Source organism: Notolepis coatsorum (genome assembly GCF_963971535.1).
Source record: "Notolepis coatsorum genome assembly, chromosome: 2".
In the NCBI taxonomy this organism is placed as follows: domain Eukaryota; kingdom Metazoa; phylum Chordata; class Actinopteri; order Aulopiformes; family Paralepididae; genus Notolepis; species Notolepis coatsorum.
The window spans coordinates 21,270,229-21,293,735 of record NC_140166.1 but is presented as its reverse complement, the minus strand read 5'-3'; the positions used below and the strand labels follow the sequence as shown (position 1 = coordinate 21,293,735).

The 23,507-nt window shown below is 42.8% G+C and overlaps 1 protein-coding gene across 1 annotated transcript in view; it reads right to left on the bottom strand.

Annotated features, from left to right (window-relative positions):
* The window catches only part of ndufs4 (NADH:ubiquinone oxidoreductase subunit S4), a 121,384-nt gene that overhangs the window by 64,754 nt on the left and 33,123 nt on the right, over positions 1–23,507 (bottom strand). The window contains exon 2 of the mRNA XM_084308075.1: positions 12,881–12,959. Within this exon, the coding sequence (XP_084164201.1) occupies positions 12,881–12,959 (79 nt within the window). The remainder of the gene's footprint in view (positions 1–12,880; positions 12,960–23,507) is intronic.

Sequence of the window (23,507 nt, the reverse complement as noted above, 5' to 3'; positions counted from 1 at the left end):
CACTTTCGGGATTCTGAATCGGGGAGGAGATTGCGGGGGGGTCAAATGAATGAATGTGGATGAGAGCCTTGACATTAAGTGATTGCAGATACGGCTGTGGGGGTGCTAGAGACATGATCGAATAGACTTGTATGCGCCTGACTCTCCTGAACACGGCGCGAGACATTCCTAATCGATCAGAACTAAATTGGCAGCGAAAGAGACCGTTTTTAAGCATCGATTTCCCCATGCACATGCGCAGATTGGCCACGGAGTGTGACGCAATGCACATCCACCTGGAATGTTCCATTAGAGGGGCATTAGAGGGGGTGTTGTGTTGTGAGAATGATAAGATAGAATTAAATATACAGTAAAAGGAATACAGTACAAATATACAGAAGTCTACAGTAAGTGTAATATTGCACAGTGTTGTGCATTTATAATCAGTAGCTTAGGCTACATAGTAGGCTAATAACAGCCTATTCTAGTCTAGCAGGTGCTGGTATAGATGTATAATATATGACATATATGACATTTTTTGTCTAGATCATAGGTGTCAAACTCATGGCCCGCGGGCCAAATGTGGCCCGCCACGTCATTTGATGTGGCCCCCAAGAGCTCAAAAAAAAATAAAAAATAAAAAAAAAACTGTTAAAATAATTGTGGGTTAATGCGTTAATAAAGCTTTAACTTTGACAGCCTTAGTTATTACACATTCTTACACATACATGTATGTTGAACATCTGAGGTATTGATGAAGTAACAAAGGAAAAAAGCCAAAAGCACTTACTCCTCAGACATTCTTTGACAATTTTAGAGCCCAAAATACAAAAAAGATCCAGGCGGAATAGGTAACAAAGGGTTGAAGAAATATTGTCTGAACTGTCGGATGCAAACTGGCTGTGTGACATAACCGAGCATCTCGCTCAATTCAAAGAATAAGAAGCTGTAGGGACACAAACAAGTCCCACCCAAAACTTGACCAATATAGTTGTGAACTGAGACAACCCTTATTTTGTTATTTTTTAGTACAGTTACAGTTGTGTGTTCATGCAGACACATAATAGCAATTTAATTACGAATTGAAAATGGTGGACCCTGATGCAAACAAGTCGAAAGTCTTTCTCTGGTCTGCATCCCCTTAACAATTGTGTGTATTGAGCTGTACTGTACCCATTCTGCAATCTGTTAATTAAAGTTAATTAAACTATCTTCCATTAGTTGGATGTATGGCCTCTGCAAGGTTGTGTGCAGCCATTTGTTTTTGTAACATCTGCTACATCTGTCCCACGTGTTCTTTGCAGCTCAGTTGTTAGTTCTGCCCCTCTTGACTGTGACAAAAAGTTTTTGAACAAACTTAATGTCATAGCTTGTATTTGATGATCTTCTTCTTTGTTATTTACTTGAATGGTTTGATCATTGATTAATGGAGTAATATGGGGTTCTGATAAACTAAAATTATTTGTTAAAATAACATAAGCTAACATATTTTTACATCTATGCAAATGCATATGCAATATGTATAACTTGAATAAGTAATAAATACAGAAACAACATGTTTAACAATATGTAAATGAGTAGCTACATTTATTTTACATTACATTAACATTTATACGGTCTTTGGCCCTTTGAGGGCAACCATAATGATGATGTGGCCCTCTGTGAAAATGAGTTTGACACCCCTGGTCTAGATATACGGTATATCTAGGCAAAAAATTTCATAGATGACTGAAAATCAACATTACTAGTCTATACCAGCACGGTCTTTTTCGCTGCCAATTTAGTTCTGATCGATTAGGAATGTCTCGCGCCATGTTCAGGAGAGTCAGGCGCATACAAGTCTATTCGATCATGTCTCTAGCACCCCCACAGCCGTATCTGCAATCACTTAATGTCAAGGCTCTCATCCACATTCATTCATTTGACCCCCCCGCAATCTCCTCCCCGATTTCAATGTAACGCAGAAGTGTAGTGGTCTATGACCGCTCCTACCAAGTGTCATGGAGAGGGACCCTGTCGGCCACCCGCCCCCTGTGGACGGGTGTCCCCCAGGGCTCGGTTTTAGGACCCCTTCTCTTCTCCCTCTACACTAAATCACTGGGTAACATTATCACGTCTCATGGCTTCTCCTACCATTGTTATGCCGACGATACTCAACTCTTCCTCTCCTTCCCTCCCTCAGATATCCACGTCTCTGAGCGGATCTCGGCCTGTCTGTCCGACATCTCCGCCTGGATGACGACCAACCACCTCAAACTGAACCTAAGCTAAACAGAATTGCTCCATCTGCCGGCCAAATCCTCCCCCCTGACCGACCTTTCCATCACAGTCGAGAATGCAGCTGTGACCGTGTCCCCGACCGCCAAGAACCTTGGTGTTGTCCTCGACGACCAGTTGAACTTCTCTGCTCACATCGCAGCGACAACCAGAACCTGCCGATTCCTCCTGAGCAACGTCAGAAGGATCCGCCCCTTCCTGACAAAAGAAGCCACCCAACTCCTCGTCCAATCAACAGTCATCTCCCGCCTCGACTACTGCAACGCACTGCTCGCTGGCCTCCCGGCCACTGCTACTAAGCCTCTTCAACTCATTCAGAACGCAGCGGCCCGCCTGATCTCAAACCTACCGAAGTCGGCCCATGTCACCCCACTTCTTAGGGACCTGCACTGGCTCCCCATTGCTGCACGAATCCGCTTCAAGGCCCTCGACCTAGCATACCGTGCGGCAAAGGGAACCGCTCCCGCCTACCTCTGGTCAATGGTCTCTAACTACACACCCTCAAGACCCCTACGCGCTCTGCATCTTCTGGCTGCCTCAGACCTACTCCTATCCAAGCTCCGGGAGGGTCATCAAAGAGAAGTCGCCTATTCTCAGTCCTCGCCCCACAATGGTGGAATGAACTACCCACTAGGGCTGCACGATTTTGGGAAATAATCTAATTGCGATTATTCTGACAGATATTGCGATTGCAATTTGCGATGCGATTATAACATATTTATAAAAAAAAATTACAAGAAGAATGTTGCTGCTTTCTGTAGTCGGGTCCCAACTGCAAAATTACTGTATTACCCTGTATTATACACTTTTACTATCATGTAGACTATTCTGCTTTGTGTTTACATGTGATGTATTGTATACATGCACATTTATTATGTTCTTGTGTGATGTATCGCACATTTTATTGCTGTGTGATGTATTGCAAATGTTATTGCTGTCATCTTGGCCAGGTCTACCTTGCAAAAGAGATCTTGTATATCAATGGGACTTCCTGGTTAAAAAAAAAAAAAAAAAAAAAATGTTTTTTTTTTTTTTTTAATTGCAGGCTTGGCGATTTGATAATTGCATCATTCCAAATCGCGATTTCGATTAAAAAACGATTAATCGTGCAGCCCTACTACCCACCCCAGTTAGGACAGCCGAAACACGTCCAATCTTTCGCCGTCGCCTAAAGACGCACTTCTTCAACCATTATCTGAATAAAAAAAATTAAAATTAAAAAATCTAACCATAACTAACCGTACTGTCATGCACTTGTCCTAATAAACTAACCTACACTGTAGGGGTGGACGGTATAAACGGTATACGGTATAAACGGTATTAATTTGCTCTACGGTATGGATTTTGACTATACCGTTTAACCGGTAGAGCAGCTCTAAAATAGCAATGACGTCATGTAACCACAGCGCGACTATTTCAATCGCATTTGCCCCTAAAAATAGATAGAATTAGTCATAGATAATAGATATGTGCAAACTGGAAAAAGTTATTTAGGAGGCTTCGCGCAGTGGGCGTGTCAACGCGCAATTGTCATTTCATAATAAACACATATCACCGCGGCGCACAGCAAGTTTCAATTTCAGTTCCTGCCATTTTTAACCAGTGGAGAAAGGTAAGATATTTCCCTATCGTTTTTCTTATATGAATTATTCTACGTTAATAAAACGTACCTGGTGATCAACTACAGTTTGCTGTAAACATTACGATATGTGTGTAGTGTTATGATAACGACGGCAGCAGCGGGAGCCGGGAGGAAGGCGTGCAGCAGTGGATTTGCGAATAGCATGCAGCTGCAGAGCCGCAGAGCCAGTGGCTCTTTCAGGTCTGGTCACAGGCCCGTCAAACAGCGCCCCCCCACCCTTGCGCCGTTCTGACCCCCATCGTCGCTAAGCATTTTGTGTGTCAATTTGTTGACACATGTGTCAATTTGTTGACACATGTGTCAATTTGTTGACACAATTGTCAATTCTTAAAGCTGAGGATGAGTGGCACCTTTGTCTCAATTCTTATTCAATTCAATTCGCTCTGCGGCTCTGCAGCTACATATGCTTCTAGCAAAATCCAGCCCCGCTGTTTGCAATGGGAGCAGGAGTCTCGACTCGGGACTTATTTTATTTGGAATATAATGACTTTATACGCAAAAGTAGCCTAGTTTTAAGTTAAAATATTATAAATCTACATGCCTTGAGGATGTCATTCTTTATATAGCCTGCCTATCAGGCAAAAAAAATTATTCTAACAGAAACACTGATACCGTGATATATACCGTTACCGTCTATGCTTCAAATTATACCGTGATATAAATTTTAGACCATACCGTCCACCCCTACTACACTGTAGCACTCAACACTTTGATGAACATTGTTGCTCAGCTGATAGAGTTGTGCCCTTCCTGATGGCTTGTCGTACAGAACTTGTAAGTCGCTTTGAATAAAAGCGTCAGCTAAATGACTAAATGTAAATGTAAAAGCTCAACATTTTGACCTTTAATGATAGCGCCCCCAAGAGGCCTCTGCCTGGCAGAGATAACAATGCTGTTGTTTGCCCTGTACTTCCATTTTCTATCACCATCCATGGGGATGGGGTGGAGATGGTGGAGACATAGTTCCTTGGAGTACACCTGAACAACAAATTAGACTGATCAGACAACACAGGCTGTTCTTCCTGAGCTGGTCAAAATAGAGGTGGTGGCAGAGAGGATGAGAAGGAAGCTGGCCGCTATCCTGGAGAACACCTCCAACCCTCTCTATGAGGAGCTAGCCAAGATGAGGACCATGTTCAACCACAGACCCATACTCATTGTTTTGTGCTCAAGGCACTGTGGTTTTGGATATTTCGTCCCACCCCTATAGGCAAATTGTGTGCCAAGAGACGCACTTACTCAAGTTCATGGGTTGACAGTGGCCGTATAGTTTATCAGAGGCTCTGTATCAAGGTTGCGGTCAATTGTACCAAAATTAAAAAATCTAAAAATAATTGTTGGCTCAAAATGGCTATCAGAGAAGTGTTTTACAGGATTTTGTGAGACTGTGGTGGACGACACGGTGGTGGTGGGGCTGATCTCGGACAACGACGAGAAGGCCTACCGGGAGGAGGTTGAGGTACTGGAACGCTGGTGCCAGGACAACAGCCTGCTCCTGAACATTGGTAAAACCAAGGAGCTGATCGTGGATTATAGGAGAGGACAGCAGGAGACACACACACCACTGAGGATAAACGGGGCTACCGTGGACAGGGTGAGCAGCTTTAAGTACCTGGGGCGGGGGTCCACATCTCAGAGGATCTGACATGGTCAACACACATAGACTCAGTCGTAAAAAAGGCGAAGCAGCGCCTCTACCACCTGAGACAGTTAAGGAAGTTCAGAGTATCTGGGAAGATACTCCAGTCCTTCTACTCCGGAGCTGCAGAGAGCATCTTGACTGGAAACATCACTGCCTGGTATGGAAACAGCACGGCACAGGACAAGAAGGCCCTACAGAGAGTGGTGCGCTCAGCCGAGCGTACCACGGGTATTGCACTACCTCCCCTGCAGGTTCTATACAACAAGAGGTGCAAATCCAGAGCCTGCAGAATAATGAAAGACCCTCACCACCCCAACAACAGCCTGTTCCAGCTGCTGAGGTCAGGCAGACGCCTGCGAACCCCAGCTACTAGGACAGAGGCGCTTCGGCTCAGCTTCTTCCCCCAGGCCATCAGAGCCTTGAACACTGAACTCTCCACACACAAGCACACACGGGCACACACACGACACGCACGCTGTACACGCTCGCACACTAGCAGCCACTTTAACATGAGCAAGCACACACTCATGCTGCACACGCCCACACTTATGGCCACAAAGGAAAGGTCACTTTAAAAATAGTATAGCAACAGTAACAATGTATTGCACTACCAAAGGACCTAGACCTGTCCTCCATGCTCTGTAAATAACTTGTGTACAAATACCGATATGCCCTACTATGTTACCTGTTTATTGAACAATGTTGTTTTATTGGATTCTATTATTTGTTGTACTACTGTATTGCACATCGTTGCGGGCAAGACCACCCGCATTTAATTGTATACTTGTATGCTGTGACAAATAAAACTATTGACTTGATTTAAAAAAAAAAAAAAATCGTTTTCACGGAGAAAAAAGAGGTTTCCATGATAATCGCCTTTTACTGGAATATTCTAGAACGTTGTCATTGTTTGGCCTATTTATGAATCGTTTTAAAATAAACGCTAGATTATCGATAGTATATGTGTACGCATGCACGCTCGTGGCGCGCGCTGAAAATCGCTTCTCCTATTTCCTGACGGCGCGCATAGTCAAACAGCCATATCACATAATCACATAAAAGCTTATCCGTGAAAACGGGTCTGATTATCCTTAGACTTGTAACATAGATTCCTTACCTGAGATCAGATGGTATCCAAATGGATTATTCCAATTCCTGATCGCCATTCGAAAAAATCAATCTTTTTATTGATTCACCGTGTATACTGTAAACACATATTCACCGCTGATCTGAGAGTCCAGCATGAAGCTGGTAGACGCCGGCTGCGTGAGTGAGAAGTAAAATGTGGAGTGCGGGTTTTTTTTTCTCATTCATTTACATTGAGTTCAATCCAAAAGGGTGAATTACCACCTGGGAGATGATAGGGGGCGCTTTTTTCACATCTGAGTGCCTGAGGTAGCTGAATTTGCAACGGTAGACTTGGTTGATGAAATATGATTTCAGATCGCAAAAAAAAAAAAAAAAAAAAAGAGAGAAAATACGAGAATTCTCGTGAGTGGGCATTCAACCCGCGGGGGGTAAACCCGAGAAATCTCGGGCGTGGCATGCAAAGTGTTAACAGCTTGAGTGCCAGCAGGGGGCGCAGGATTTAGCGCTTGAGTGCCAGCGCTCTATTCAATGAGAGGGCGAGCACATTTGTGAACGCATAAACTATATCTTAAATTATGGCTATGTGTCTAATACGCCTGTCGCTTATCAATGACTTGCTTGCAGTGAGTCAACATTGTCGAAACGGATTGTTTTTTTATCGGTACATTTCCGTTTTATACCATTTTGAAAAACGCTTGTTTTTCGAAATTTCCAGAAAAGAAAAGTGATTCTGCAGGAATCGCCCTTTACTGGAATTAGGGCTGACCCCTATTAGTCGATTAGTCGACTAATCGGTCGAAAGGAGCCGTAGTCGACTGGCCAACCTCTTAGTAAAAAAAATATATATATATATATATATAATTTTTTTAATTTTAATTTTAAATTTTATCATTCTTTCCAAAAGAAAAGAGGCCTAGAAGCGTGGCTAACGCTAATAGCACGCATACCAGAGGCTAACTGCCTACGAAAACAGGCACAGAGGCACTGAAAGAGGATTTCACCCATCTAATGAACACACTAGACTAGACAAATATCAAGATGTATCCATCGCAGGGGTGTACAGTGCGATATATATCTCGCACGTGCTACAGCAACAGCTGTCTGTGCGATGGATGGATTTACTTCACTAGCACTGGTGCGATAGGGATTCGGTTCATATAGATACTCTTATTTTGAAAATCCTGTAGCGGGTCTCATTTCTGCCCACGCGCAGCTCCAGCTATAATAACTAGGATCGACAGCTAGCAACATTCAGGTGCATATGATACTCTTATTTTGAAAAAACTCCGTGACAACTCGACGAGTCATATCCGCCCTATCCGTGCTTGCAAGCAGAGCAGCGTGTTGGTGCGCACACAGCAGTGCGCCTACACGTCCCGAAATAAGTCCGGTGTGTTTTTTTTTTCTCGCAACGGGTCAAATGCATCTACATGCTTTGCACCGTCGCCATTCCTTTATGCACACATCGCCCGAAATTAACGTTTATGTACCATTACAATCACTACAACGTTAGCAAGCTAACAAGCTAATCCTGATCAGGCAGAGCCAGCAGACACAGTGTGGAAAGGGAAATGGGGGGCACTCTCTCCCCTTCCCTGTGTGTGTGTGTGTGCGTGCGTGCGTTTGGAAAGACGATGAAGTCACTAGTCAGGACTCAGGACAGGAGTATATTATAGTAAACTGAGGATGGACAGATAATGTTGATATTCAAATATACAAAATTTCGAGAGGAGTGGAAGTTTGAAGACTAGACTACAATATGATGCGGGGGTGGTGAGTTGAAACAGTGTGTGTGAATGAATGAATGTAAACTTTATTTAACAGATTGCAGAATGGGTACAGTACAGTACGGCTCAATACACACAATTGTTAAGGGGATGCAGACCAGAGAAAGACGTTTGTCTTGTTTACATCAGGGTCCCCCATTGTGTGTGTGTGTCCCAACCGACCCCACTTCTATGTTTCAATAAATTATTTGCATTTAAAACTATTAACGCTGACTCATTCCTTCAGTCCACTCAAAATTATGCTAATATTCCTTATGTTGTTTATGATATTAATTGAAAATAGCATATGAGAGTATTACTATTATAGTAATAATAACACATGGCGATATACTAAATGACAGCCAAACATGGCACTGCAACTAAATAACACAAATACAATAGGCACATTTGTGACTGTTACAAATATAACACGTTTTATACTTGTGCTACAAGATTTTGGCCTGTGCTACAAAACTATCAACCTCTGTAGCACCAGTGCTATGTGCAAAAAAAGTTAACGTACAGCCCTGCATCAGTGGACCAATTGCATGCTTTTGCAGAGTACAAGAAGCCTTCAGTCGACTCCTTCAGACATTAAGCACCCCCCACAGCCCAAATGGAATGATAAAATAAATAAATAAATAGAATTAAAAATATATATATATATTAAAAAAAGAATTGTCGACTAACGGCAAATTTTGGCCAATCATAGTCGACCATCCAAATCCTTAGTCGGGGACAGCCCTAACTGGAATACACAAAAAGCGTTGTAATTTTTCTGTCTATTTATGAATCGTTTTCAAATAAACGCTAGATTATCGATAGTATATGATTGTGTTTTATGCACACTAGAGAAGCGGGCTGAAAAATCGATTATCTTATTTCCTGATCAGCGCTAACTAGGGATGTCCGATATTATCGGCCTACCGATATTATCGGCAGATATAGGCATAAAAATGTGATATCGGAAGATATCGTATCGGTTTTAAAAAAAATGTATTTAAATTTTTTACATTTATTTAACCTTTATTTACCCAGACAAGCAAGTAAGAACAAATTATTATTTTATTTATTGTCAAAGTATGCATAATGTTGTGTTAATTACACGACAAGAGATATGTCATGTTAATTACCTGAAATTATTCAGTTTTTTGGGGGGGGAAACCCTGCATATATCGGTATCGGTTGATATCGGTATCGGAAATTAAGTGTTGGACAATATCGGTATATCGGTATCGGTAAAAAAGCCAATATCGAGCATCCCAAGCGCTAACGTCATACACGCACACACACACACACACACACAGACACGTTGATATATCTGTGAAAAAAGCTCTGATTATCCCAAGACTGGTAAAATAGATTCCTTACCTCAGATCAGATGTTCTCCAAAAAGATTATTCCAATTCCTGATCGCCATTCCAAATATCGATCGTGTTTATTGATCCAACGCTGGGTGCTTGAAACACAGGATATTGATGTCAGGAGCTATCTGTAGCTACTGCTGGATGGCGTTGGGACCAGCGTTTCCGTTAGCCGGTAATTACCGGTATTTGACCGGCAAAATCTGTTGAAGTCCGACATATTTAATCTCTCCGGTCTTAATGTCCGGTGAAAATAATTCCCTGAGTCTAAGCACAATTTGATTATTTGAATTGTATTAAAATAGGCTAAAATTAAATAGCCTATGCGATGAACGAAACAATCATTACATTTGTTTCATCGTTGCTTCTAATAATGACAACGACGTTGTCAGCGAGAGCTTAGTGCTGGGTGTGCGAACTTTTGTGAAGCTGCAGAGCCGGAGAAGCAGCAGCACAATGCAGTACTCCAGCAGTACTCCAATTCAGCCATTTTCAATTCAATGTTGGGTGGGGGGCGCTGCTGTGCGGTCCCCAGAAAAGAGCCAATAACAGCTGAATCTGCTGCTCTGCATCGACATACTCTCACAAATAAGTCATTGGGAGGTGGAGAGAGAGAGAGTCGTCACGCAAACCCACGATAATGTTGCCGTCTCTCTGCCAAATTTCTCAGTTCTTTGCTTGATATAATTAATACAAATGTCCAATATAACGGAATTCGTTAGCTCATAAAAATGTGATTATAACAGACTGTTGTTTATTAATGTCGGGCGACTGCCCACAGACACCTATTTGATTTAAAGTCGGCAGCAGCACGAGTCTCGGGACTTATTTTATTTGGAATATAATGACTTTATACGCAAAAGTAGCCTAGTTTTAAGTAAAAATATTATAAATCTACATGCCTTGATGATGTCATTCTTTTGTTTTGTTGTCATTATTTTGCCTATCAATTGTTTTTAAGCTCAATAAACTCTGACCGGAATTTCTCTCATTTGACCGGTAGATTGAAATCTACCGGACACTGAGGCCGGCAACAATTTTTTCTAACGGAAACCCTGGTTGGGACAACGCCTCTGAACTATTTAGTTTACTGGGACATTTCGTAGTGACTAGTGAGCTAACGTGGGCTAACATGAGCTACCTAGCCAACGGAGGTATTATGCACTGGACACTTGCTGGAGCAGTTGTTGATGTCGGGAGCTATCAGTAGCTAGCCGGCTGGATAACGTTACACAATGCTAGGGATGGGTACCGAATTCGGTACTTTTGAGGTACCGAACCGAAACACGTCGGTACTACCGAGTATCGAATCAAGTGAGAAACCAAAAAAAAATTCACAGGTGAGAAACCAAAAATCAATTCACAGGTACCGGTACCGGTACCGGTTCAAATGTGAAAGGTACCCATCCCTACACAATGCCTCATGTATTAAACTAAAAGTGAATAGTTGACTGGGTCATTTTGTAACAGTAGCTAACATTAGCTCACGGAGGTCCCTCTGACTAGACTAATGTCACGGTGACTGTCGAGGCAATAGCCTCTGTTTACATGCAGCATACAGAAACAGGTGCGGGAGGGGTAGGAGCAGCAGTGCGCGGTGCACTGCATGTCTGTGCTGAGACAGCGAGTGAGAACTGCGCTAAGAATTGGATCATGATTTTCGGTTTTCACATGACCATTGCCCGCCGTGTGGCGGGCAGACCTCTCAGTGGGAGGCGCCAAGCGTAAAAACTGAGCGCCAATGGCGGGTGGTGGGCTTTAATTTCGCCCCCTGCATGCCTGACAAGTAAAATGTGGATTCCGGATTTTCTTTTCCCCATGCGTTTTCATTCAGTCCAATCCAAAGGGTGCATTACCATCCGGGAGACGATAGGGGCGGTATTTTCCCTGTTCGAGCTCAGAGAGAGTCCCAGTGGTAACGTGAGGCTAGATTGATGAAAAATGAATGGAAATCGCTAATAAAAGAAATAACGATTAAAAAATTAGATTTCTCGTCGTTGGCACTCAACGCATGGCATGAACTAACGAGATTCTCGTGGCTGGCACTCAAAGTGTTAATGTCCCATATTAACTCAATGGGCGCCAGACGCGAGTATAGTCGGGTTTTGGCAGTTTTTTCTTTTATTCATTACAGGTTCACGGACCTCGGTGTTACCATAGGAAATCATTCTGAGATCCAGAGAGTGCAATACCGGCCGCATCCTGCTAGGTGGCAGTATCGCCCACCCTTTGAAACCTTATTTCACACTGTGTGTCACATCTAATTTCGTCCGGGTGGAGAATTTAGACCAAGCCAAGTAAATCGCTTCATCCGACCACTTCGAAACGTGTTCAGCACACTTGAGGCATATCTTGTGCCACTTCATGTCAGGGACCCGATCGACATCAATACTGGAAATCGCGATCAGACAATTGGAATATTCTTTTTGGGATACCTCCTAGTAAAGGTAAGGACTATATGACATCAATCCTACTTTGATCCAACAATGATTTCACATCGATCACAACGATCATGTAACTTACTCCAAAACGTATGCCGTTGCTGACGATCAAAGCATCAAAAAACGACCCCCCCCACCCCCTTTCATGCATTCATGATGAAACATAATACCTATTATATACCTTTGATTTGGAAATAGTAGCGTGTCCAGGCGAGCAACGTGAACCCTTTTAGCAAAATCCACATATCGCTCCATAACAGTTACCAGGAATTAGCCAGGATCACTCTGAAACTATACAATATTCACCACGGTATAACACGCAAACGTATACATGAAAAAAATTATTATTTTTCACATGTTGAACAAGGGATAGTTAATGTGAAATGAGCCATAGTATTGTCTTCATAGCTATAATATAGAATATAGATATAGCCCTGCAAGGCACAGTGAAAATCCCTATCTCTTACAGCAGTGGCGCAATGAGTACAAGGATGGCTAAAGCGGCTGGCGCTGAAAGTGTTAAGGTAAGATGTGGTTGGAATTTTAACAATTCGCTCAGCAAACTGAAATTCGACCAGACACTGTGACCCAGCAGCGGCCGTCGGAGCAGAGCGGCCTAATTGGACGATGCTACATCAGACAGACAACAGGCCCGTGTTTCACAGGGAGGGATTCCTCACCAGCTTCTCGTCGACGGTGATAAGGTGCGTGTCTTGTACCGGTTTCTCTGCCAGCCTCCACGCTGACGTGCCGACGGACCTGCAAAACAAGAGTTCAACGCACGTTACAAGCTAAGCACGGCGTGGCGAACACAGGCGGGCAGCGAAAGAGAAATGACGTAAACAAGTTGCATTCAGACAAAATTGACTGTCTGGGAGAAGGTAGCGGGGAGTGGAGAGTGAAAAAGAGGGGACATTAGTTCTGTCTGGTGGGTTCCTGGCAGGCTCTCACTCGCCCGCTAACGACAGGCTGCGCTTAATGTCGTCTCACTGGCCAACTGTCAGCCTCGCTGAGTGGCCGTGGCAGGCTGCACTGGGAGCTTCTTTGTGGAGGTACAGTAGAGGCCTGTCACAAGACAGAGATGTGCCATGACGCCTCAGCCAGGGAAACAAGTACCAGCAGAGAGATCGGCCAGTCCGGGCCAAGAGATGGCCGTGTGCTGAGCCAGCAGGCCCCCGGACGGGACAGGGCAGTCCCACATGACCGCTCAGCCATGGACCAAAAGGGTGGCTGGAAAAATTGATGAACTGAACATTCTGAGGGCTTAGATATTAAACTAAGCTATCGAAGGCCAACTGTCCCTTCCCTAATTAACACGATGTTAATGTGATACGGAAAAAAAGAACTAGCAAACCACGATCGGATGTATTGCAACCGTGCATCATAAGTGCTTCGCAAAGTGAAGCAGGCAAATTCTCGGTCCTCACTTTACAATGGTGGGACAAACTACCCACCAGTCAGCACAGAACCCGGCAAATTTGATCAAATACTTCAATATAGTCAAATACTAACCTTCATACTGTCTTTTACTATTATGCACTTTGCTACCAAGTAATCTACCTTGCCTATATTACTACAGTTACGTACCTACTATGCTAATATGTCTGGTTTATAATACTAACAGCAGGCTTTAGGACAGCTATTCAAGACAAATTAGTATACACATACATCATATAAAAGTTTAGTTTAAAAAGTTTGTCATTCCCATTGGATTTCTGATTTATAGAATTAAATTAATACATTTATGCTACAGCCCAATGAAGACGTGTTGTAAATGGATGTAAATGCTAGCAGCACAGAGAGTAGGCAGAGCAGTCTTGATACATGCTAACAGCAGAGTAGGCAGAGCAGTCTTTTGTTTTTTTTATCAACTTTTTCTCCCATTTTTCTATTTTTCTCCCATCCCAATTTCGTATCGTCCAATTCTACCCTCCCCTGTCTCGAACGCTGTTTGGCCATGCCTCCCACAAGCCGGCTGTAATGTGGACGAAGCCATACATTGCACGAGTCCCCTCCGGTACTCGAGGTAGCAGCCGTCGCATCTTTTCACCTGCACAGCGCGATCTTTCAGCGTCGGGGGTCTGCGCTTTTGGAGGGACGCCGACCCCGTCGCTTCCTGATTCTACTGCGCAGGCGCACCAACCGACCTGTAGGAGTCGCTGTCCACAACGTCCGATCCCCACCCATCAGCTTCCCACCCCCTAATACTGCCAAATGTATTAGTATGAACGACTAGCAAAGCTGAATGCAATGCGGAGAGCTGGGCTCGAACCCAGCATCTCCTGCATTTGTGGTGAGCGCCTTGCCCACTGCACCACCTAGCCGCCCTGAGCAGTCTTGATACATGCTAACAGCACAGAGAAGGCAAAGCAGTCTTGATAGGGCTGTCGCGGTATGACATTCTCATACCGCGGTTGTGTGTGTGGCTAATCACCGCGGGATGTGGTGGTACCGCACTTCTATTAAAAAAAATAAAAAGGTTTTAATTTTTTTTTATAAATTTTTTTTATATACCTGTATATATATTTTTTTATTATTAAGACATGCAAGTTTACCCGCGATCGTGATTAGAAAAAAATTCGAAGGTCGTAGGAGTCCCGAAACTATTTTAAACATGTTTGATAATCTATCCATTTGTCCCTCAACAGTAGATTAGGGTGTTGCCTGCACCTTTAACACTTTGATTGCCAGCAGGGGGTGCCCTAGATACCCTGTTGAGTGCCAACGCTCTATTCAATGACAGAGCGTTCACATTTGTGAACGGATAAACTATATCTTAAATTATGGCTATGTGTCTAATACGACCGTCGCTTATCAATGACTTGTTTGCAGTCAACATTGTCGAAACGTATTTTTATTTTTATTCCGTTTTATACCATTTTGAAAAACGCTCGTTTTTTGAAACGTTCAGAAAAAAATAAAGATTCCACATGAATCGCCCTTTACTGGAATACACAAAACACGTTGTCATTTTTCGGCCTATTTATGAATTGTTTTCAAATAAACGCTAGATTATCGATAGTATATGTGTCACCTAGCAGCGCTTGCGACCACAACTCGGCCCGCCCCTTTCTCGGCTAGACCTTGTAGAGTTTTCTCTTTTTTTTTTATGTGTTTTTTTCTTTTCTTCACATTATTATAAATTGAATGTATAAGTACTTGTTTACTATAAAAACGAACAGTTAGAATATCTAAAATAGTGTCAAACCTGTGTTTAAATTTAGGTTGTTCACGGACTTTATTTCAATGAAACGGGGGCGTAATTACTGTATTTGCATGTGAATCAAACCTAGCCTGCAGCCCGCAGAGATTTACATTGGGGGAGTGTTTGAAGCGACGCACTGGCTGTTTACACTTTCAATGGGATTAGCACTCTGGATCAGAAAGAGATGAATGCATTGGATCTAATGAACGAGTACAGGAACGTTGTTAAACCAGTTGATTCAGTCTTGCTCACCGGTGAAAACACCGCGCTATTCAACGGAATTAACTGAGATCGGTCGAGATGCGTCTGCATGGGTAAGTTTAAGAATGTTTGTTTATGTTTACAGTAGCATGTTTACAATTCCGCATCTTTGATAAAACTACACCAAGTTTTTCTGCCGACCACAAGTCCAACCATGTCACGTTTATTGTGTTATTACGGCGAGCTCATGCTACATTAACGTTAGCGTTAGCTAGCTAGCAAGTTAAAGTTGCTAACGTTATATTGATAGCTATTGTTTCAGATAGCAAGGCGGAGAGCTGTAAACAAGACGAAAGTGTATGGATGCAGGGTCCATGTGTGTGTGTGTAGTTTAAGATGCTGCATCACCGCTTAGCCACTGAGTCCAGCTAGTTTAAGATGCTGCATCACCTCTTAACCACTGAGTCCAGCTAGTTTAAGATGCTGCATCACCTCTTAACCACTGAGTCCAGCTAGTTTAAGATGCTTAGTCGTCCTTAGTCGTCTAGTGTATCTTGTCTTGCTTCCTATGTATCTTAACATGCTTCCTATGTATCTTAACATGCTTCCTATGCATCTTAACATGCTTCCTATGTATCTTAACATGCTTCCTATGTATCTTAACATGCTTCCTATGCATCTTAACATGCTTCCTATGTATCTTAACATGCTTCCTATGTATCTTAACATGCTTCCTATGTATCTTAACATGCTTCCTATGCATCTTAACATGCTTCCTATGCATCTTAACATGCTTCCTATGCTTTCTAACATCCTTGCTATGCTTCCTACTGTGTACTGATTCTGTACTGCTAGTACTACTTATCATAGTACCCTTACTATGTATTCTCTTCTTTCAACCCTGAAGTACATTCTACTTGAAATACACTTGATACTTTCTAAAATGTACTGTATTATACATTCTACTTGAAATACACTTGATACTTTCTAAAATGTACTGTATTATACATTCTACTTCAAATACATACTTCAGACTTCATCTTTACTTTATGTTGTCTTCAAGTATTCTGATAATGCCTTTCAGCTTGCAAGTCCACACAATTTATTCAGGAATTGTAGCCTTCTCTAGTTTCTAACGATCTCATAGTCGTGACTGATTTACCTGAATCTTTAACATTTTATTTGTTTTAAACGCTTAGTATTGACACGGTTGCACCCGTGTTGGCTAACATCTTGACTTGACCTGCTACTGACATGTTTATCATTTGGTTCATCACTGGGATTGTCTAGTTTTCTGTTTGATACTGATTTGCCTTTATCCACAACCTGCAAAAACAGATATTTAAAAACACCCTCTGCTTCATCTACTGTACATCTCTGGTATTAGTGACCTGAGACCAATTCAACTTTTCCAAGTGAACTCTGAGTGAGCACCGAATAGCTCTTAGAGAGCGGACATTAATAATCTTGTGAAAAAACCCTTCCTGTAAACATTTCTTGCCCAATGGATAAAGTAATGCTTTAATCACAGCTTTAGGAGATAAGTTGACTTTGTCAGACACTAAAATGAAGTCGATAGTAATCTGATACATGGGTAACATCAGTATTAAAGAATCCTAATAGTACACACTCTCTGTTCCACCACAATCAGAGAGCAGTCATGGAGCACGTTGTGACTGGGCGCTCTGTAACTCAGCCCAACCAGCGTGGCTTTTGACTTGAGAAGACAGGTGTCCATCAGTAGAACTTCATACATCCAGATCAGATCTGACGGTATAATTCATTTCAGATTGAATGTTAAATGCTTGTACTAATTTCAAATAGGTCAAAGGTCAAAATGTGTCTTCTTCTAGGCTAACGGCTCATTGGCTATGTATCAGTCTGTGATGCTCTCTCTCTGCTCTCTGTCTTCCTTTCTCCTGTCTCTCTTCTGTCTCTTTCTCTTGTCTCTCTCTCTATCTCTCTCTCATCTCTTGAATTTGACCTCCAAGCGTCACCTCTTAACCACTGAGTCCAGCTAGTTTAAGATGCTGCATCACCTCTTAACCACTGAGTCCAGCTAGTTTAAGATGCTGCATCACCTCTTAACCACTGAGTCCAGATAGTTTAAGATGCTCATCACCTCATGACATGAGGACCGTGCGTATGTGTAGCTAGGAGTGATATGATAAGCAGTGTGTAAGCAGCTTGCAGAGCTACATAACATTAGGCCCATGCCACTGAGTGAGGACTTTGTTGCTTTTTCTCGTTGTGACATAGATTTAACAATAATTCTGGTGTCAAAGCAGCATGGGGGGGGGGGGGGGGGGTACATAGCTTCACAGTCCTATACAGTCCAGATAGGGGGTCCTGGAGAGACAGGGGTCCTGAGGAGAGAGAACTCTGATTCAGCAGCACTTAATTATGTTAATGTTATTCAGGTGAGGGGCGTTGCTGGAGGGGGGTTTGTTGACGCCCAGTTGAAACTGTCTGAAGTGTGAAAAGTTGCCTTCCTTTGAGACACCTTTTCACCTCTTAGGAAATCTAGAACACAGCCAGTTTTAGAAGTTATAATTGGGCACATCGTGTTCAAAACATTCTCAGATGTCAACATATGACACATCATTTGAAAGCTTAGATTCTGTACTTTAGCAATCTGGAATAATCTGAAAAATGAAAATGTAGAGATCTGGCATAAAGCGCTGTGAGGTGACACATATGTGTACTTATGCACGCTATAGAAGCGGGCTGAAAAATCGATTATCCATTTCCTGATCAGCACACACACATATGGCACACGCTGATATATAGGTGAAAATAGCTCTGATTATCCCAAGACTGGTAAAATAGATTCCTTACCTCAGATCAGATGTTCTCCAAAAAGATTATTCCAATTCCTGGTGATCGCCATTCCAAATCTCGATCGCGTTTCAGGGCTGTACATTGCGATGATATGATCGCAAATTGCCCCCTAATTTGGTCCATGCGACTTTAAAATAATATCTGGGGGCAAGCTTGCAAGTGGTGATTTCAACCCTTCATTCGCATTTCAGTCCTAAATTAATCCATACAAATTGTAGTAAAACATTAGCCTACAACCAGGGCTGTACAGTGCAATATAATGTTGCGGTTGTAATTTCATTAGACAGACCAGCGCGGACCTTTAATAACATGCAATTTAATTGACACGAGCAATGAGCTAACGGTAGCTGCTAACCAAGGTATCCATTAGGATTATGCTAAGCTAACTAGCGATCTCTGCTAACCCTGGAAAACGGTCAAAGCGGACTCCACAAGACTAGTTCCATTCGTGAGGAAAGGGGGTGGGTTATATTGACAACGCTTGACAACAGAAGTTTAAACATAACTTCATATTTATTGGTTATTCATTTCTGTATATCATTCAATTTCCATCTCCGTGTGTCTCCAGGCATCTCCATCTCTTCCTGTTTACATTCGAGTGTGACGTCATCACCTACGGCAGCTTAGACCAGTGCTTCCCAATCCTCTCCTCGAAGCACCCCAGCCGTTCCATGTATTTGTTAACTTCCACCACCAGCACACCTGATTCAACTTAACAAGCCCTTTATTAGTCGAATCAGGTGTGCTGGTGGTGGAATTTAACAAATACATGGAACGGCTGGGGTGCCCCGAGGAGAGGTTTGGGAACCACTGGCTTAGACGATCAAAACGCGAACCTAGAACAAAACCCGAAGGGGGGGGGCTGGCTCTCTTTTTCGTTCTCGCTCTCTCTCTCGCTCTCTCTCTACATTCAATGATTTAAAGTAGCCAAATGTTACACACAGTATAAATACTAACTGGATAGTTGATGATATAAACATTTAATTTCATTATCTGAAATATTCTAAAATCATTAAGTCTGTGTGATTATTATTTTCTCACAGTAGTGTGTGTGTATATATATATATGTGTGTGTGTTTGGCTAAAGTGGATAGAAAACACAGTACTGTGTAAAAGGCACCCAAGAGTTTTTATATAAATTGTCTTAGATGTAAATAATTTTTTTTATTAGTGTGTCAGTAGACTACTCTTAGTACATTTTCATTAAATTATTTTTTAAAGCATCTTCATGGTTTAATAATGCAAACATATGTTGCAGGGACTTATTATAATCATCATATTGGCGTGACTGTATGCATCAAAGGGTTAAATCAAGCATTTTTAAGTGCTTTAGAGGAAATGTCAAAATATCGCGATATCATTTAGAGGCCATATCGCCCAGCCCTACTATAATGGTAAAATAGTTATTTAAAAAGTGTGCCCCTAGTGAAAAAGCTTAGCGTACAGCCCTGCATTTATTGATCCAACGCTGGGTGGTCGAAACACATATTCTCCGCTGTTCTGATGGACCACAAAGACTGCAATCGGCTTGGATTACATGCCTGACAAGTAAAATGTGGATTCCGGACTTTCTTTTCTCCATGCGTTTTCATTCAGTCCAATCCAAAGGTTGCAATACCATCCGGAGAGACGATAGGGGGCGGTATTTTCCCAATTCTAGCTCAGAGAGAGTGCCAGTGGTAACGTGAGGCTAGATTGATGAAATATGAATGGAAATCGCTAATAAAAAAAATAACGATTAAAAAACGGCATCTCTCGTTTCTGGCACTCAACGGTTGGCATGAAATAACATATTATGCCGTGGCTGGCACTCAAAGTGTTAAGAGTGATGCGTTGTGGGATATATGCCCTTCTCCAACTTAAAACTAACGTTATTTGAGCGAACATTTAACGTTATTATAACACTATTTTAACGTTAGTGAATTTGAATGCACATACATAGCTAGTTAAATATCACAACTTGCGTCATCATTGGGGGAAAGTAAGTGCTGCCTCTCTCCGCCGTCCCCGCCACACTCGGGACCACACCAACGTTATAGATAGCTAGCCTATAGCTAACGTCTGGACCACACCAACGTTATAGATAGCTAGCCTATAGCTAACGTCGGGACCACACCAACGTTATAGATAGCTAGCCTATAGCTAACATCGGGACCACACCAACGTTATAGATAGCTAGCCTATAGCTAACGTCGGGACCACACCAACGTTATAGATAGCGAACCTATAGATAATGTCGGGACCACACCAACGTTATAGATAGCTAGCCTATAGCTAACGTCGGGACGGGAGCACAACAACGTTATAGATAGCAATGTTCCAGAGAGACGTTAGAGACTGCAATGTTCTCTGCTTCATTGAAATGTGGCTGTCGCCAGGAACCCCAGATCACGCCATCCAACCGGCCGATCACTTCTTCATCCACCGCAAGGATAGAACAGCAGAGTCCGGCAAACAGCGTGGAGGAGGTATCGCCTTCATGTTTAACAACAATTGGAGCGATCCAGCCAACGTGAAGGAATTATCGAACCACTACTGCCCCGACCTGGAATATATAACCATCAAGTGTCGTCCTTTCTTCCTCCCGAGGGAGTTAACGGCGATCATCCTGGTCGGAGTGTATATTCCACCGCAAGCCAGCAATAGTGTCGCGCTCTCCAGACTTCACGACGAGGTAAATAGAATCCAAGCAGCGAACGTTAATGCCGCCATTGTAGTAGTGGGTGATTTCAATAGCGCCAATTAGGGCTGGGCGATATGACCAAAAACGTTATCGCGATAAAATTATAAAATTATTTTCATATAATTCGATATCGATAATTATCGTCGATATAATGTCTGTCAAGTTTAATTAACTTCTTATGCTGCTGCGAATGTCTCAAGTCGAGTTGATGTCGTCATCAGTCCGCGCACGTTAGCAGTAGCCGACAAGCGGAGTATCTCATGACAATAAATATGACACTAAAACTCTCTTCCGCCACAATATATTGAAACGACGTCCACTGTATACCCCACACTACTTAAACGTGGCCTCAGAATTCAAAACACACACATACTCGGCACGTAAATATATAAAACAACGCCGTGCAAGCTAATTAGCCTAGCAAGCCTGTTGTTTATAAGTGGTGTATTCCATGACAATGTGCTAAATATTACACTAAAATACTCTCTTCCGCCACAATATATTGAAACGACGTCCACTGTATACCCCACACTACTTAAACGTGGCCTCAGAATTCAAAACACACATACTCGGCACGTAAATATATAAAACAACGCCGTGCAAGCTAATTAGCCTAGCAAGCCTTGTTGTTGAGTGAGTCCTAGTAACTCTGGGTCTCCTTCCGGATCTCGTTCGCTCTCGGCCATCTCCTTCACTGATTGGTTGTTAGCTGTTGTGCGTATGCACGTCACGTCATCACGTAACGTTGGTTGTTGTTAGTGAGTGTGCTGAGCCGAGGCTGAACGGAGCCAAGCTTGGAAATCGATATATCGAAACTTTGCGACCACGTTTCATGTTTATTTCGAGGAAATAATTTATCGCGATAGTTATCGTTATCGTTTCATCGCCCAGCCCTAGCGCCAATCTGAGAAAGGTTTTGCCTGACTTCTAACAGCATGTGACTTGTAACACCAGAGGCGGTAACATCTTAGACCACTGTTACACGCAATTCAAGGGTGGCTACAAGGCTCATTCTGCTAGTGGCTTTGGTAAGTCTGATCACGCGGCCATCTTTCTTTCACCAAAATATAAACAAAGAATCAAGAGCACTCCTGTAGTCTCACGAGAGGTGCAGAAATGGGATGTGGAGTCGGGGGAGACGCTCCAGGCTGCGTTTTGAGTGCACAGACTGGAGCGTGTTCCGCGACACAGATAACATTAATGTCTACACGGAGACAGTGCTGGACTAGGGCTGGGCGATATGACCAAAAACGTTATCGCGATAAAATTATAAAATTATTTTCATATAATTCGATATCGATAATTATCGTCGATATAATGTATGTCAAGTTTAATTAACTTATTATGCTGCTGCGAATGCGAGACTGCGAATGTCTCGAGTCGAGTTGATGTCGTCATCAGTCCGCGCACGTTAGAAGTTAGCCGACAAGCGGAGTATCTCATGGCAATGTAATAAATATGACACTAAAATACTCTCTTCCGCCACAATATATTGAAACGACGTCCACTGTATACCCACACTACTATGAACGTGGCCTCAGAATTCACGCTGCACACATACTCTGCACGTAAATATATAAAACATCGGCGTGCAAGCTAGTTAGCCTAGCCAGCCTGTTGTCTTATTATGCTGCTGCGAATGTCTCGAGTCGAGTTGATGTCGTCATCAGTCCGCGCACGTTAGAAGTTAGCCGACAAGCGGAGTATCTCATGGCAGTGTAATAAATATGACACTAAAATACTCTCTTCCGCCACAATATATTGAAACGACGTCCACTGTATACCACACACTACTATGAACGTGGCCTCAGAATTCACGCCGCACACATAGTCGGCACGTAAATATATAAAACATTGCCGTGCAAGCTAGTTAGCCTAGCAAGCCTTGTTGTTGAGTGAGTCCTACCTCTCTACCCAGAGGTGCAGCGCTGGGTCTCCTTCCTGGTCTCCTTCGCTCTCGGCCATCTCCTTCACCGATTGGTTGTTAGTGCGTGCTCATATCCAAGCTTGGAAAATCGATATATCGAAACTTTGCGACCACGTTTCATGTTTATTTCGAGGAAATAATTTATCGCGATAGTTATCGTTATATCGCCCAGCCCTATGCTGGACTTTGTTCGTACTTTGGTGGAAGAAACAATCCCCACTACCACAATTAGAGTTTACCCAAATCAAAAACCCTGGGTAGACAAATCCGTCCGTGAAGCTCTGAAAGCGCACACCAAAGCATACAACGACGGCCTGGTGGCAGGCAACATGAATGACCACAAGGTGGCGCGATACAACGTAAGGAGGACAGTGACAGAGGCAAAACGGCGCTACAGGGATAAAATTGAACTCCAGTTTGAACAGGCTGACTCCAGAGCCATGTGGCAGG